The sequence below is a fragment of the Vigna unguiculata genome, chromosome 9 (assembly GCF_037176805.1).
Source record: "Vigna unguiculata cultivar grain cowpea cultivar isolate G323 ecotype 2 chromosome 9, ASM3717680v1, whole genome shotgun sequence".
Taxonomy (NCBI): Eukaryota; Viridiplantae; Streptophyta; class Magnoliopsida; order Fabales; family Fabaceae; genus Vigna; species Vigna unguiculata.
Window position 1 is genome coordinate 17,923,625 of NC_140800.1, and position 15,059 is coordinate 17,938,683.

Sequence of the window (15,059 nt, forward strand, 5' to 3'; positions counted from 1 at the left end):
TCACTTGAACATGACCTGTTTTGCAGGCTCGTACCTATTCGAGCCAATCAACTCCTAGCAAAGCTATTGTATGTCAATTGGTGACTCACGCTGCCCATTTACTAGGATTTTGTTTGGTTATATAAATTATTTTGAACACCTATCGACATTTGGTTGGTCGATTGGCCCATACGGTACAATAATAATAATAATAATTATTATTATTACTATTATTATTATTATTATTATTATTATTATTATTATTATTATTATTATTATTATTATTAGGAATATATGGTAAAAGGTGTAAATAAGAATTGCCTTTATTACTTTTTTTAATCATAACTAAAAAGTTATTATTATAATAATCATTTAAAATAAAAATATCATCAAATTACAATATAATTTTCGTTAAAGTTATTATAAAAATAAATAATTTATCATAGATATTTTTATTTTACATTATATGTATTAAAATAATTATTTAAATTTAAGAGAACAGATATTTAAAAGATAAAAAAAAAAATGATATACAAATTAAAAGATAGTTAAAAGTAGATATTAATAAAACCTCTTGGGCTAATGAACCCGTGCCCGATCCCATCATTGAGTCGCTCCATGGAGAAGTTCCCAAACGAAACCTTCTAACTAAAATACATACATTCAAACACAAACGCTTCGTGCGCGCCCGTCGTTTTTGAATCCCTCAGACTGAAACAGTGACTCTGCCATGGCACCGAGTGATCTCCGCCGTCCGTTCAAGCGACCGCCGATTTCCGATCAAGAGAAGCGCAGGGCACAGTCTCTGCTCCGCCAGGCACAGAATCGCCAAGACGCCCAGCGCCATGCGCGTTTCTTAGTCACCACCGTCCTCACTCTCCCCTTCCAATCCTACGTACCAGAATCCCAACCCGAACCCGAACCCGAACCCGAACCCGAACCCGAACTCGAACTGGAGCTTACCGAAGGCGTTTCCTCTTCCGGCTCGAACGTGCTCGAGAACCTCGACGTCCTCGGAGCCTCGAAGCTGAAGGCAGCGGAAGCTCGCAAGTGGTTCGCGAAGCAGCTCATGCTCCCCGAGTGGATGATCGACGTTCCTAACAACCTCGCCCAAGACTGGTTCTTCTCCTAACCTTAGTTTCCTCTAATCTCTCTTCTTCTCTATTTCTTACACCTTAAACCAAAACTTGAGTTTCGTCGTTTTCAGGTTCGTCTTCGCTCGCCCTTCCGGAAAACGGTGTTTTGTCGTTTCGTATAACGGAACGACGATTAGCCGTCTGCGTAACGGTTCCATTCTGAATCGGTTTCCCTCCGCGCTGCCCAGTGGCGCCAGGAAAAAGGATTCCGGTTCCTCTCAGTCTTACTCTATATTGGATTGCATCTTTCACGAGGTTACTACTTCCCTAACTGAATGGATTTTTTTTAAATATTTTTTTTTAAAATTTTTTTAATGTTAGTGTTGAGTGTTGACTTGTATTGTGTGTGGCTTTTTGGGGGTGGCAGCTGGATCAGACCTATTACGTTATTGACATGGTTTGTTGGAGGGGTTACTCTCTGTCCGATTGCACTGCGGAGTTTAGGTTCTTCTGGTTGAATTCCAAGCTTGCAGAAAGTGGTGCTTGTGAACCTCCTTCTTATTATCACAAGTATAGGTTCAGTTTGGTTCCGGTGTATGGTTGTGACTCGAATGGTCTTCAAGCTGCTTATTCGGCACCGGTGCCTTATGTCAAAGATGGTCTTCTTTTTTACAACAAGTAATTGATAACTATTTTATTATGTGATTTGTCTTGAAGCAAACTTTTCTGATAGCTTCTCCCATGAGCTACATTTTGCCTTATAAGTGAAAATTGGCTTTTTGGAGAAGCTATAATGAGATAACTTCAAGATCAACTTATACATAGACTATACTATTAACTTATGAAAGAAGTTATTTTATTCTTTCTTCTTAAGAAGAAGTTTATCGAATCAGAGTTTATTTCAACTAAAGTCATGGTTCTTTTAGGTCATGTAATCTGTTGTGCAATGGGATTTGTTATTAAACATGCCTCCATTTTCCCTTTTTAGGCTTAGTATTTTGGGTTGACCTTTTTGCTTTGATGTTTTTTTAGGCATGCTCATTATCAGGCAGGAATTACGCCATTAGCATTAGTTTGGAAGGATGAAAACTGTAGTCAATATGTTATGGACACGGACAGTAAAGGACAGGTTCCGAACCAACAGCAGGTTTTCCCTTGCTTCCTTTTCATCTTATCATTGCTTTGCTTTCACTGCCTTTTCTTTGCTGGTTATATTTATATTGTTTGCTTTTGTGGGTTTCCAGACTTTAGATTGGAAATTGTATGTATGGAACACTGGTTTCCCTTGTCACCCATCAAAAATTTTTCTTGTTTCATGTTTTCATTGCAGCCATCTACCGTCTAATAAAATTGTTCAATTATAGCTGGAAGCGAAACTGCATACGTACCAATGCAGACATGTGGTTGCTTTGGTACAGTTTTAGGTTGCATTGAGATGGAGAGAAGCTACTGGATGTGAAGATGTGATCTTCCCGAAACTTCTTTTGTGTGGCATCTTGTTTGTTGAGTTATATCCTGATGCTACAGAAATGGGAGAAACTCACTCGCATATGCCATAAGCGGACCCTAGACATCTTCTAAGTTCAAGTTTGGGCTGACATCAATCCCCTCTTTCCTTCCTTTTAGAATGGAAATTATCATTGTGTTATGAACATATGATGGCTTAACATTGGCTATTGTACTTTTTTAACAACGTTGCATTCTTTTTAATGATAAGTTGATAATGAATCTACCTGCAAGTGGCTTGAAGCTCAGACAATTTTTTTAAAGACTTTAAAACTGAAAAAATGCATAATTACATTCAGTGTTCTAATTATATTTGGCATTGGATACCTAGCTTGCAAAGCTATTGATTGAGCAGTTTTTTATTGTGCACGTTGCTGTTAGATTTTAGATGGTCAAATGTGAGATAAAAGAACACGATTGTATTATTGCTTGGCTTCGCGAAATTTGGATTTAATTTTGTTTTAGCCTTGACACAGCAGTAAGGTTGCTGCATATGGACTTGGAGGTCGTGGGTTCAAATCCGGGAAACAACTCCTCTTTGTGGTTTTGTACATCAGTCCTCCTCAGACTTCATTAGGGGGAAGCAGTGTGCATTAGGATGCCCATTGTTTTAGTGAAATATGTATTTTCTTTAGCATCTCTAGAGATTTTGGCAACCATAGTTTTGGTGATTATAATAAAGGTAATAGATATTAGTTAAGGAAACATGACCCTTTTAATTCAGAACTGATTGTGGAATGTTGTTATTTTGTAACTGATTATTTAAAACATGAGGCTGACTAGAGTTTAAGACTGTAAATTTCATCCTCCCCAAATCCACTGCCCTGCACTTGAGAAAGCCTTCTGGACTGGTGCGTAGGATTAAGATCAGTCCATACTAGGTACCAAACTTTGTAGAAAGACACTTTCAACAGCTTTATTATGCAAAATAAACTGCATAATTCAACTATTAAATTATGTAGTATTATCTTATAAACTTGATCTACTTTTTATAAAAAGTCTACCAGTTGGATTGATAAAATATACTTTTGGTAATAAGTTATTTAAGGACTCTTTTTACCGAATTTGACGTGAAGTTATGTATTGTTGCAGGTCTAAAATATAATTTTTTTGTGTATTACTTGAGCGTAAAAGATACACTTGTTGACATGTGATATTTATCATGTTGCTTAATCATTTTATCTGCCTTTACAAAACAGGTGGTTTTGGAGCTTCAAGAAGATGGAAAACTAACCACTTCGGACGATCCTCCTATCGTATTTGGCTGTTTGGATGGAAGCTTTATACAACAGGTTTGTTTGAAAGAGGTTTCTATATAATTGTAAATTGGCATCTCTTGCTTAATGTAGTTATGACTTCTGGCTCAAAGAATTGGCACTTTCTGACACTACACAATCTTACACCACTTCCTGAAATTTGATTTGTTTTACACTACTGAACTGATACAAATAATTGGCCTGAAATATTAATTCTGGATGGAATAGTATGGTAGAGTTAGAGTCATGAAAGTTATAAATAAACAAGCTCGGATTTAGTCATGGGACTAATTTATTGTTTAGGGTTTACTAAATAATTCCTATTTAACTTCATTTTGTAGTCAGGGCTGCATTCAGGATGCCTTGTACGGTTTTCAATTGGGGAGGGAGGATTGATTTTGATGGATGGGAAGCTTGAGAAAGCTGATCTACATTATCTTGGGAAGGCCAACCGAGCTCGTGGTTCCGCTGATAGTTTCTCTAAGGTTTGTCGTAAGGAAATATTTCAGCACAGCGCCAAAGTTTTTCTATTTTTCCTTTCATATAAAGACTAACATTTTACTTAGGACGGATTATAAATGAATGTGACAATGCTAATGGAAATTTTTTTTGAGGGAAGATAATTTTCTTAACAACCAATCGAGTTGTCCAAAGATTTACGTGACATCAATTTGAAGTTTTTAACATTAATATGTCTTCGAAAGATTAGTAGTCAGATCAAATTTAACTCTAATATGTCTTCAAAAGATTAGTAATCACGTCAAGTTTACCTTTATTATTATGATGTACGGTAGTTTGCTTGACAGAAGACCTGTGCTGATGTGACTTCTAATCTTTGGAAGACTTATTTAGGCTGTGTTGGTTTGGTGAGATGGATTCGGAGGAGAGTGTAAAGATGAATTTGTGTAGATTTGAGGGGATGAATGTGTGTTTTTTTAAATAGATTTAGAGGGTAAAGTGAGTGATTTTGAAGATAAATTTTATGAAAGTTAGTGAGTGATTTGATTGATATGATAGATTAAAAAAAGTTGTAATAGATAAAATTTATCAAAATACTCTTCATAATAAAAATTTAATGAAATTATAATTGAATAAATTAAAAAGGTTAAAATTTAAGAATATTTTAATTATATAAATTATTATATATATATATATATATATAAATTATTATATATATATATATATATATTTATATATATATATATATATATATATATTTATATATGCATATATAAATTAATAATAATATCTACATATATTATTAATTTGTAACAATACTATAATTATTATATACTTTTATTATTCAATGTATAAGTCATTGCAGTGGTAGAAGACATTTTAGTAACCAAAAACTCAGTTCAATGTAATAAGATTAGATATGCCATTTGATTTTAGGGTAAATTCTACCTACTGCCTTCATTCTAATAATTAGTGCTTCATTTTGGGTAAATTCATCTTATCATTGCTTTGCTTTCACTGCCTTTTCTTTGGTGGTTATATTTATATTGTTTGCCTTTGTGGGTTTCCAGACTTAAATTGTATGTATGACCAGAGTTTAAGACTGTAAATTTCATCCTCCCCAAATCCACTGCCCTGCACTTGAGAAAGCCTTCTGGACTGGTGCGTAGGATTAAGATCAGTCCATACTAGGTACCAAACTTTGTAGAAAGACACTTTCAACAGCTTTATTATGCAAAATAAACTGCATAAATCAACTATTAAATTATGTAGTATTATCTTATAAACTTGATCTACTTTTTATAAAAAGTCTACTTCAGGGTTTCAGTTTAAGGGTCTTATTTTTATTCCTTTATGCCGTCCCTACTCATCTGTTGCTGACGATGGAGAGGCAAAAATGTTGGATAATTGTTTGTTTGTTTCTGTTGACGTGCTTTAATTTGAACTGATTTTATATGGGTCCCACGGTGTAAAGTTTATTTGTTGTATTTGTGAGATTTGAAAAGAAAGCCACTGTGGCTTCTAACTTATAGGTGAAAGAGGTATAATATAATCGATTATATTGGACATACAATCCGTTATATAGTATGCATGATTGATTATGTTGCCAAATTATTAGGTGTTGAGAAGTATTATTTGTTTACATAACTAATTATGTATTTTTTTCCTTTTTTTATTATAATAATAATAGATAATTACTAATAATAAACAATAGTAAATAAAATTATGAGTAACAACAAAATCATCTTATCCACTTATTTCTATTCGCTTTGAACTCAGCCAAATTATCTCACCTTCCATTTATATCTTGTCCTTTATTTCGTTTTCCACCTGCCTTCCATTCATTCTATCCAAAGTGTTAGTGTTGTTGGAGATTTCTCATACAAAAAGTATTTCATGTATGCTTTATGAGTGGTGAATTATTCATAGGTTTAACGTATGTTATGGTTTATCCTCTCTTTTTCTCTTTTCGTTATTATTCTATTTTGCATGTGCCTTGCGATTATTCTGTTACTGCTATGATCTTTCAAAAGTTTATAATTTCTTCAACCACTAGACGTGGCTTGTGATGATTCCTTTTATTTTCTTTTTTGATAAAGAATTTATTAAGAAAGAAATGAGATGCAAATGCAAGAAGATAAGGTATCATCAAAAACTAATCCAAGACTAAAAGAAACATGTAATTTTCCATGGCAATCTCCGCAGATCAACCAAGACATTCCTCCTAAGAAGACCTTTAGCTGAATACCACAAGAAAACTAAGAAAACAACTCTATCCCCAATGAACACCAAAAGCATCACTTGACCAGTAGTAATTTTAGCATTTCTTTCCAACCACACACCAAAGACATGTCCTATAGTTTATGTTATGGATTAATTAAACTGCTTTGTACTATAGAGTGGTAATTAAGCTAGAAATTTTTGAAGGCTCTCGATTTTCGGCAAAAGAAAATGAGAGTTTCCTGAGACGACTTTATGAAGTTGATTTTGTTGTTGCTTCCTTGTGTTTTTTTTTTTTTTTTCCTAATATTCATTTGAGACTGACCTGTAAATGCTCAGATTGGAAATGCAGGAGAGTTGGACAATTTTATCTAATTGATTTGCTTATTTTTCTTGTTGCTCTGGTTTTGGAGGTTCTGCTTACAACAATGCTGCAAATTTACACTTTCAGGTTATGTTCCAATACGGTATTCGACACACCCCCTTAAAAATTGATGTTTTGTTGGAATCTGTCAGCTTACCAGTTGTTCAAGAAAGCACAGCTTGTGATGTTGAGATGGATGGTTGATTGAGCAAGCACTCTGGATTGCATCAGTTTTTTATCCTGGGTGGAATGTTAAAGTTTTCACATCAAAATTTTTGGTTCTCTAGGATGCATATTTCTGTGAAAGCTTCAATAATTTATAGAGGATTCAGAAGATTGAGGAGTACCAGACGTACTGAGTCAAGTTGTAATAACCATACCTAAATTGTGATTTGTAAATGTTATCATTTTGTGTCTGGTTGGTTAATTCGATACTACTGGTAGTCTGATCTTTGTATTTTGATCGAGTCATTCCCGAGTCAAGCAGTGTACGGTGTAGCATATGAATTGTACAGTATATTTTTAAATTTAAAGTCGAATTCACTATACCTGTCAGGTTATTTGTACTTAAAAGCACTCATATCCAATTCACTACACATTGTTCAGTTGAGATGAGATGTAGTGTATGTAGCCTTTGTAGATACCTGACAAACGGGGCATATCTTCCGTATTTGTGGACGTGATCATAAAATGCCATGTCTACTTTGTTTTCTGCAAACTTTCCCTTCGCATTTGAACTTCAAATGCTCTCCCAACCAGACGAAGAGTTAGATGAGCTAAAAAGATTAAACCATGGTTGTTGCTTTCTATCCACTCTTGCAAGAACACGCTCAATTATCTGTATTGTTCTCATCCTTATTTTAATCTGCTGCACAACTACATATTTCCAGATTTTATCTCTGGTTGCATCTTTTATAAAAAGTGATCCTAATTGAATTGTGGGTTAAAGTTCTACATTAAGCTTAGAGGTTTAATTTTTCATTTTGTTTTTGAAATTGATTTGCAATTGTTTTTGGAAGTATCAAGACAATGTAAAAATGTTTTTATTGGATTGTTGTTACTTAAGCTTGATATTGAAACCGTGTTATTTACATGTGTCAATTTCAAATTTTGAATATTGAAATTAATTATTAAAAGTAATTTAATAGAATGATTAATAATAGTTTAATGTTGATATTTAAAATTTAGGAATAGTAAAAATTTGAAGCACAAATTAATTATTGTAGTCCCTATAAGTGGCTTAATTATTAAGTCATTACTTTAGCTTATAGTTTTATATTTTATGAAAATTATAGGAATAAAATGTAGTTTAGGTTGATCGTAGAAGTAAGATGTATTGTGATATGTTTGGACGATAGTGTAAAATTTTTATGTACAATTTTTCTTTACATTAGGTATTACTTATGTACCCATGAGAGCCTAATAATGGAAGGAGGCTCGTGAAGAGGAGTGACACTCAAGACAACAAGCATCAAGAGTTGGCAGTAACGGATCTTAACGAAAAGTGTTGGAGGGGTCAAAGTAATATAATTTTGAGATCATTAGATTCGATAATTAGTATAATGCTTCAAAAAATGATTTCTCTAACTGAACATTTTTTATGATTAGTATAATACTTCAACATATGTGAAGAGGTAGAATATATCTTGTTTTAGTCAATAATTTCCTTTTCATCACTCTTAAACGATTCATTTATTCTTTCATTCTTTATCAATATACCTTTTTTGTAAAAAATACTAAAAAATAATTGATCATAATCTAATAAAATTTAAGACATGTAATTATTAAAACAAAAATATATTCATTATTATTAATACATAATACATTATTATTTTTTCTATATTCATAAAAAAATGAATATACAAAAAGCTCATGAGATAAAAAAAATAATGTTTTCATTATTAATTAAGACAAGGGACGAGAAAGGAAGAAGATAAATGAGAAATATAATGAGTTTATGTCTAATTTTTTATCTTTAAAAACAAAAAAAAAAAGACATATGAGAGTGAGAGATTATTACAATTTGTGAAAAACTAAAAAGACAATGAAAAGGAAAATAAAAATTATGTCAATAAATATTTGGTTTAATTACTTTTTTGATTCATGCTTTCCTTTAAAAATGTTAAGTTGGTCCTCTAATGTTTTTTTAATCTCAATTTGGTTCCGATTTTTGAAAAACTGATGTAATTCGGTCTTTTACGATAAATTTTGTTAAATTCCTCGAAACAAATCAATGATCTTTTCATTAAAATTGAGATTCTTAATATGAATATTTTACTTTGTTGGTGTAATTAACCTAATTCTAGTATCAATTTTTAAATAAAAACAGGAACCAAAAGAAAAATTAAACCTGAATATTTTTATTTTTTATTATATTTAATTTTATGTTTTATTATGTATTTATATTAAATGTTATGTTTAAATAAAAGAAATAAAAAATAAAAAATTTAACTTTTATTAATTTCTAATATGCATTACCTACTATTTTAATTTTTTTTTGTATTATATATATGTTCCTGCAGATCTGCAGGAACAATATATATATATATATATATATATATATATATATATATATATATATATATATATATATAAAACTGAAAAAAAAATGAAAATTTTAGGGGGGCCAGGGCCCTCCCTGCCCCCGTGTAGATCCGCCATTGGGCAATAGTTTTCACGTCCATGCTAGTAGAGGTGGCGCCTAGTGCTGTAATTCGTGGTCAACACTAACCTTTTCTTAGTATTTTGCTCATAAACTTTTTCATAAACTTTAATTTGATGACAAGAACTTATTTTTTAGACATCTAAGCTAGATGCAGTTTAATTTTAAAAATCAATCAGAATTAGTAGAAATTGTAAGGTAGACTTATATGAAAAAAAAAAGTGAAAAAGATAATGTAAGGCTCCCTTATATTCTGCCCCTTTTATTTTAAAGGCTGCCCTAATCCAATGGGCCTAAAGGCTGGCCCAAAGGGAATTCAGATCCTAATCTACCCTAATCCCATTCTTTCACTCCACTTTCATAAACACGCTCCTCCTTGCCTCCTTGAGCAGCTGCAACTCTCTGCTAGGGTTTTGGATCCCGTTCGTTCCCAAGTTTATTCAACCCTTTTTCTACTCATGTAAGTTGATCTCAGTCCATGCTCTTCTCCCTTCAACTTACTCTTCATGGTTCCAACTAGGGTTCGTACTAATAAACCCGTTTAAATCCCTTCCGCTTCACTTTTCCAGCTCTGTAATCTTTTCTAGAGTTTTGGTTCTCTACTGTTCGGTGTCAAGGTCTTATACTAGCTCATTCCAGGTAAGGGAAGCTAGAGTTATCGCATTTTTCTAGTTTTGTTGCCTATTTTTGATTGCCTCGAGCTTGTGTGTGAAGTGTATGTTGTAGTGGTTAAATAAAATGCTCTATTCTGTATTTTGGATGTGCAAGTACGACTGATGCAAGTACGATCAGTGGCGAGAACTGATAACCTCGCCCAAGCGAGCTTGTCTCGCCTAGGCGAGACTAGTAGAGGTTCGCCCAGGATTCCTGCTCGAGAGGTCGCTTAAGCGACGAGTCCTTATTTTGAGCGAGATGTAGTCTCGCTTAGGCGAGGAGGGCTCACCTAAGCGAGATCTCGTAGAAAGCCACTGTTTCCACTCCTCGAGTTCTTGCCTAAGCGAGGGGAGCCGCCTGAGCGAGAGAAACCTCTCGCCTGAGCGAGCACCTTCAGCTTGAGCGAGAGTTGGGCGAGGATGCGTCCTTGTTCTAATTTCTTCTGTGTTGTTGGATGGATGTCACATGTATAATTGGATTATTGTATTAAATCATGTTCTGAATGATTATGCATGAGTGATGTGGTTCATGGGTTATGAATGATGGGTTTGGTATGATCTTAGCATGTGATTTAAATGAGATGGTTGGTATTAAAGTGGCATGGTATTGGTATGAGATGAAATTCTACATTCATAGATTGGGAAGAATGAATTGGTATGGATTCCACCTATGATATGAATGAGGATTGGTTACAGAGGTTGGCATGAGGTTTCTATGCATGATAAATATTACCTGGTTGTTTGCATATGATAGGTAGTCAGGACGTAAATCCATGAGCCTCTAGGTGAGACCTCATGGTAGTGTTTCAGTGATCGGGACGTAATTCCATGACCCTTGTTAGTGGGAGTTCATGGTGGTGCCCCATCTATATAATTTAGTAAGGATTCAAGGTAAGGTTGCATCCTGACGCTCTAAGGGATCAGTTAGTCTCACATAGAGTGGATTGACTCTTGTGGTGAGAGTAGCAGGAGGCCTGAAACTCATCAAGGGCTAACCTTGTGTGTGGGGGATTGAGACATTGTAACACTTAGCTCGGGGGTGAGCAACTCGGGGGTGAGTAGAGGAATCCACCACAAGTGCAAGCATCCGATGAATCTAACTAAATTATACGTATCCGGATCAGTCAAGTCTGAGTCTTAGTGTATTGTTTGAAAGGTCATAACATGATTGGTTGACTTATATTTGTTAGTCTGTGAAATAGCATGTATCTATATGATGAACCGTTTTATACTCTAGCTTACCCTTTTGCTTGTTTGGTTGCTTTGTATGTGGTTATTCTCCTTTTGCGATGATCATCAATTTATTGATATGAGCAGATACGAGAGGTACTTGAGGTCAACAAGGAAGGGATGATTCCGCTGCGTAGTCCACCTGGGCTGGATTCTACTGCTTTGGGTTTTACTATAGGGCTATGGCCCTTGTATTTTCTTGGCCTTTAGATTTAAATTGGAGTACTGTTGAACTTTATATCTTGATTAGTTTTGGCATCATGGTGTGCCTTGAGTATTGTAAGGAGTTGTGTTTATGCTCTAAGACCGCGCTACTATGTTATCCCGTGTGACGTACGTTTCCTTTAATTAGGATTATTGATTAAATGTGACGTTACAGTTAACAATAGATAAATATTTTAAATTAAAAAAATAAAAATGTTAACTTTGTTATTTAATTTGATAAGATCTTAAAGTTTTTTGTAATTTAATTCTTGTATTATACAAAGAAGATAAGAAAAAGATTAGTAAAATAATGTTTACTAAAAAATAAAAATAGTAAAATTAAATAAGAATCTTACCAAATTAACGGATGAAGGTCAACGTTGGTATATCTAAAATTAGAAATACTAAAAGAAAAATAGAAAAGTTAAAAATCATATAATAGAATTATATAAAAATTGAGAAAGAAATAAAAATACATAAATATTTTCAAAATATTTTAAATTAAAAAAAATAAAGAAAAAGTATATTTTTTAATTATTTTAATAAAATTTTACAATTTTATAATTGAAATCTAGTATTATTGAAAAAAAAAAGATTATTAAAATTACGTTGTCTAAAAAATAAAAATATAAATCAATAAAATTTTTATATTACAATTATATTGAAAAAATGAGAAAAAAATTAAAAAATTAATAAATATTTTCAAAAATTTTTAAATTAAAAGCAAAAAATTATTATTTTTATTTAATTTGATATAGTTTAACTGATTTTTGTAACGTCCCAATTAATTAATGAGCATAATTAAAAGAAAACGTCACATGATTATAATATAACAGCGTAGTTCTGAGGTTTAAACGTAAGACCTTACAACTAAGGCACACCACGATGCCACAAAAAATAAAAGAGCATCATAAACCGTCTGCTGGAAACACAAGCATATGAAAAGACTGACGAATACATAAGCCGTAGCCCTCAAGATATTCCAAGAAAACTAAGCTGTAGAGTCGCCTCCTCCCTGATGACCATGATTATCCTTCGCATCTGCTCCCATCAATAAATTGATGATCATCGCAAAGATAGAAACACAACATACAAAGCAACCAACAAGAAAAGGGTAAGCTAGAGCCAATAAACATCTTTATCATACAGTTAAATATACTTTCACCATCCAATATCAATACAACATCCAAGCATGTTAAGACATTTCAAACAATACACCATGACTCGACTCGACTCATCCGGATACATATAACTTGGTCGGATTCAGCGGATGCCCGCACTTGTGGTGGATACCTCTGCTCACCCCTGAGCTGGTCACCCCCGAGCTATGTGTTACAAGTGTTATGATGGATCAATTTTCCCTCACCACAAGGTTAGCCCTTAATGAATTTCAGGCCTCCTGCTGCTCTCACCATAGGAGTTAGAACGCTCTAGGTGAGACTGGAGGGCGTGTTGCTGCCCTAGCAAGGTTGGGACAATCCTTCCCGAAGTGGCCTTCCTTGCCATAGTTGTTGCACCTGCAGTAACCCTCTATGCGTGGACAAGCACTCCTCAGGTGAGGGCCTCCACAAATGTAGCACTGAACTCGGCCCTGCTGAGGAGAAAAGCTCCTAGACCCCTGAGGCTGATGGTGGGGTCTGTCATATGGTCTCCTCCGCTCCTCATGCTTGGGCTTAGAGCTAGACGGTCCATCGATCCTCTGAGGCGGCTGTGGCTGCTGTGGGCGTTGGCCTTTCACCTCACGTTTCATCTTCTCCATCACCCTTGCTTTCTCCACCAGAGCGGCAAAATTCTTGATGGACAAAGGAGCCACCATCAAGCGGATATCACCGCGGAGACCGTTCTTGAACTTACGGCATCTCCACTCCTCATCAAGCGGTAGTGTGTAGAAGCAGCTGAGGTGCTTGAACCTCTCAGCATATTCTGTCACAGTCTTCCCTCCCTGGGTCAACTGGAGGAACTCCACCTCCTTGGCATACCGGATGTTGTCTGGGAAGTACTCTGTGAGGAATCTCTCTCTGAAAGCCTCCCATGTCACTGGCTCATCCCTCTCCTCCAGGATGGATTTGGTGCTGGTCCACCAATGCTCCGCCTCCCCCGTGAGCATGTACACAGAGAACGCCAACCTGTTCTCCACAGGGCACATCTTCGCATCATAAATGCGCTCCAGGTCCTTCAGCCATTGGTCTGCAGCGTCAGGACTAGTCTTCCCATCAAACTTCGCTGGGTGGTGCTTCAGAAAATCCTCTAAGCTCCACTCCCTGACTGCAGGTCGTGGTTCAGGACCAAACACAGGGGCAGCCGCCCTGTTCTCCTCCAGTTGGCGGAGGGCCTCCATATGTTGCCGATGAGCATCCTCAGCAGCTACTCTCGTAGACTCCATCTGCTGCATCACTACCTGTTGCTGCTCAAGCGATGCCGCCTGTCGCTGCATGGATGCCTCATGCTGCTGCATCATCGCAGCACTCTGCTGTGCCATAGCCGCTACCATGGCTTCTATAGCTCTAGCGATGTCCGGTGCATCGCCCTGGGAGGACTGAGCGTTCCTTCAGTGAGGTGCCATAGCTCACTAGAACAGAGAAAATCACTTGGTTAGGCTTGGTAAGATAGGATTTCAACTAAACACTCAGAGACACACAGAGAAAGCTAGACGGACAGTCCAAGTCCACAGACCTAAGGAATGACCGCTCTGATACCATAAATGTAACGTCCCAATTAATTAATGAGCAAAATTAAAAGAAAACGTCACATGATTATAATATAACAACGCAGTTCTGGAGTTTAAACGTAAAACCTTACAACTAAGGCACACCACGGTGCCACAAAAAATAAAAGAGCATCATAAACAGTCTGCTGGAAACACAAGCATATGAAAAGACTGACAAATACATAGGCCGTAGCCCTCAAGATATTCCAAGAAAACTAAGCTGCAGAGTCACCTCCTCCCTGATGACCACGATTATCCCTCGCATCTGCTCCCATCAATAAATTGATGATCATCGCAAAGATAGAAACACAACATACAAAGCAACCAAGAAGAAAAGGGTAAGCTAGAGCCGATCAACATATTTATCATACAGTTAAATATACTTTCACCATCTAATATCAATGCAACATCCAAGCATGTTAAGACATTTCAAACAATACACTACGACTCGACTTGACTCGAGTCATCCGGATACGTATAACTTGGTCGGATTCAGCGGATGCCCGCACTTATAGTGGATACCTCTGCTCACCCCCGAGCTGGTCACTCCCGAGCTATGTGTTACAAGTGTTATGATGGATCAATTTTCCCTCACCACAAGGTTAGCCCTTAATGAATTTCAGGCCTCCTGCTGCTCTCACCATAGGAGTTAGAACGCTCTAGGTGAGACTAACTGAGTCCTCAGAGTGTCAAGATGCAACCTTACCTTGAATCCTTACCTAGTTATACAGATGGGGCACCAC

General features: G+C 35.6%; 1 protein-coding gene across 4 annotated transcripts; it reads left to right on the top strand.

Annotated features, from left to right (window-relative positions):
- The first annotated feature begins 561 nt into the window (after positions 1-561).
- On the top strand, positions 562-7,470 carry LOC114164194 (snurportin-1 protein). 4 transcript variants are annotated; one of them, XR_003599506.2, is made up of 8 exons: positions 562-1,098; positions 1,187-1,370; positions 1,483-1,733; positions 2,088-2,202; positions 3,761-3,853; positions 4,159-4,302; positions 5,347-5,467; positions 6,948-7,470. XR_003599506.2 is itself a non-coding variant. In XM_028048763.2 (7 exons), the coding sequence occupies exons 1-7, from the start codon at positions 710-712 to the stop codon at positions 7,062-7,064; spliced, it is 1,293 nt and encodes a 430-aa protein (XP_027904564.2). In that variant the 5' UTR covers positions 565-709; the 3' UTR covers positions 7,065-7,470. The 4 variants fall into 4 exon arrangements, 1 of the variants encoding a protein (XP_027904564.2); XR_014984726.1 differs by having other exon boundaries at positions 4,163-4,302; XR_014984725.1 differs by lacking the exon at positions 5,347-5,467 and having other exon boundaries at positions 4,163-4,302.
- Positions 7,471-15,059: the final 7,589 nt, after the last annotated feature.

Excerpts from the sequence above, each read along its gene's own strand:
- LOC114164194 (XM_028048763.2), top strand. The coding sequence starts at position 710 with ATGGCACCGAGTGATCTCCGCCGTCCGTTCAAGCGACCGCCGATTTCC. Across the intron at positions 2,203-3,760 it reads AGGTTCCGAACCAACAGCAG|GTGGTTTTGGAGCTTCAAGA; the intron begins GTTTTCCCTTGC and ends TTTACAAAACAG. Across the intron at positions 3,854-4,158 it reads ATGGAAGCTTTATACAACAG|TCAGGGCTGCATTCAGGATG; the intron begins GTTTGTTTGAAA and ends TTCATTTTGTAG.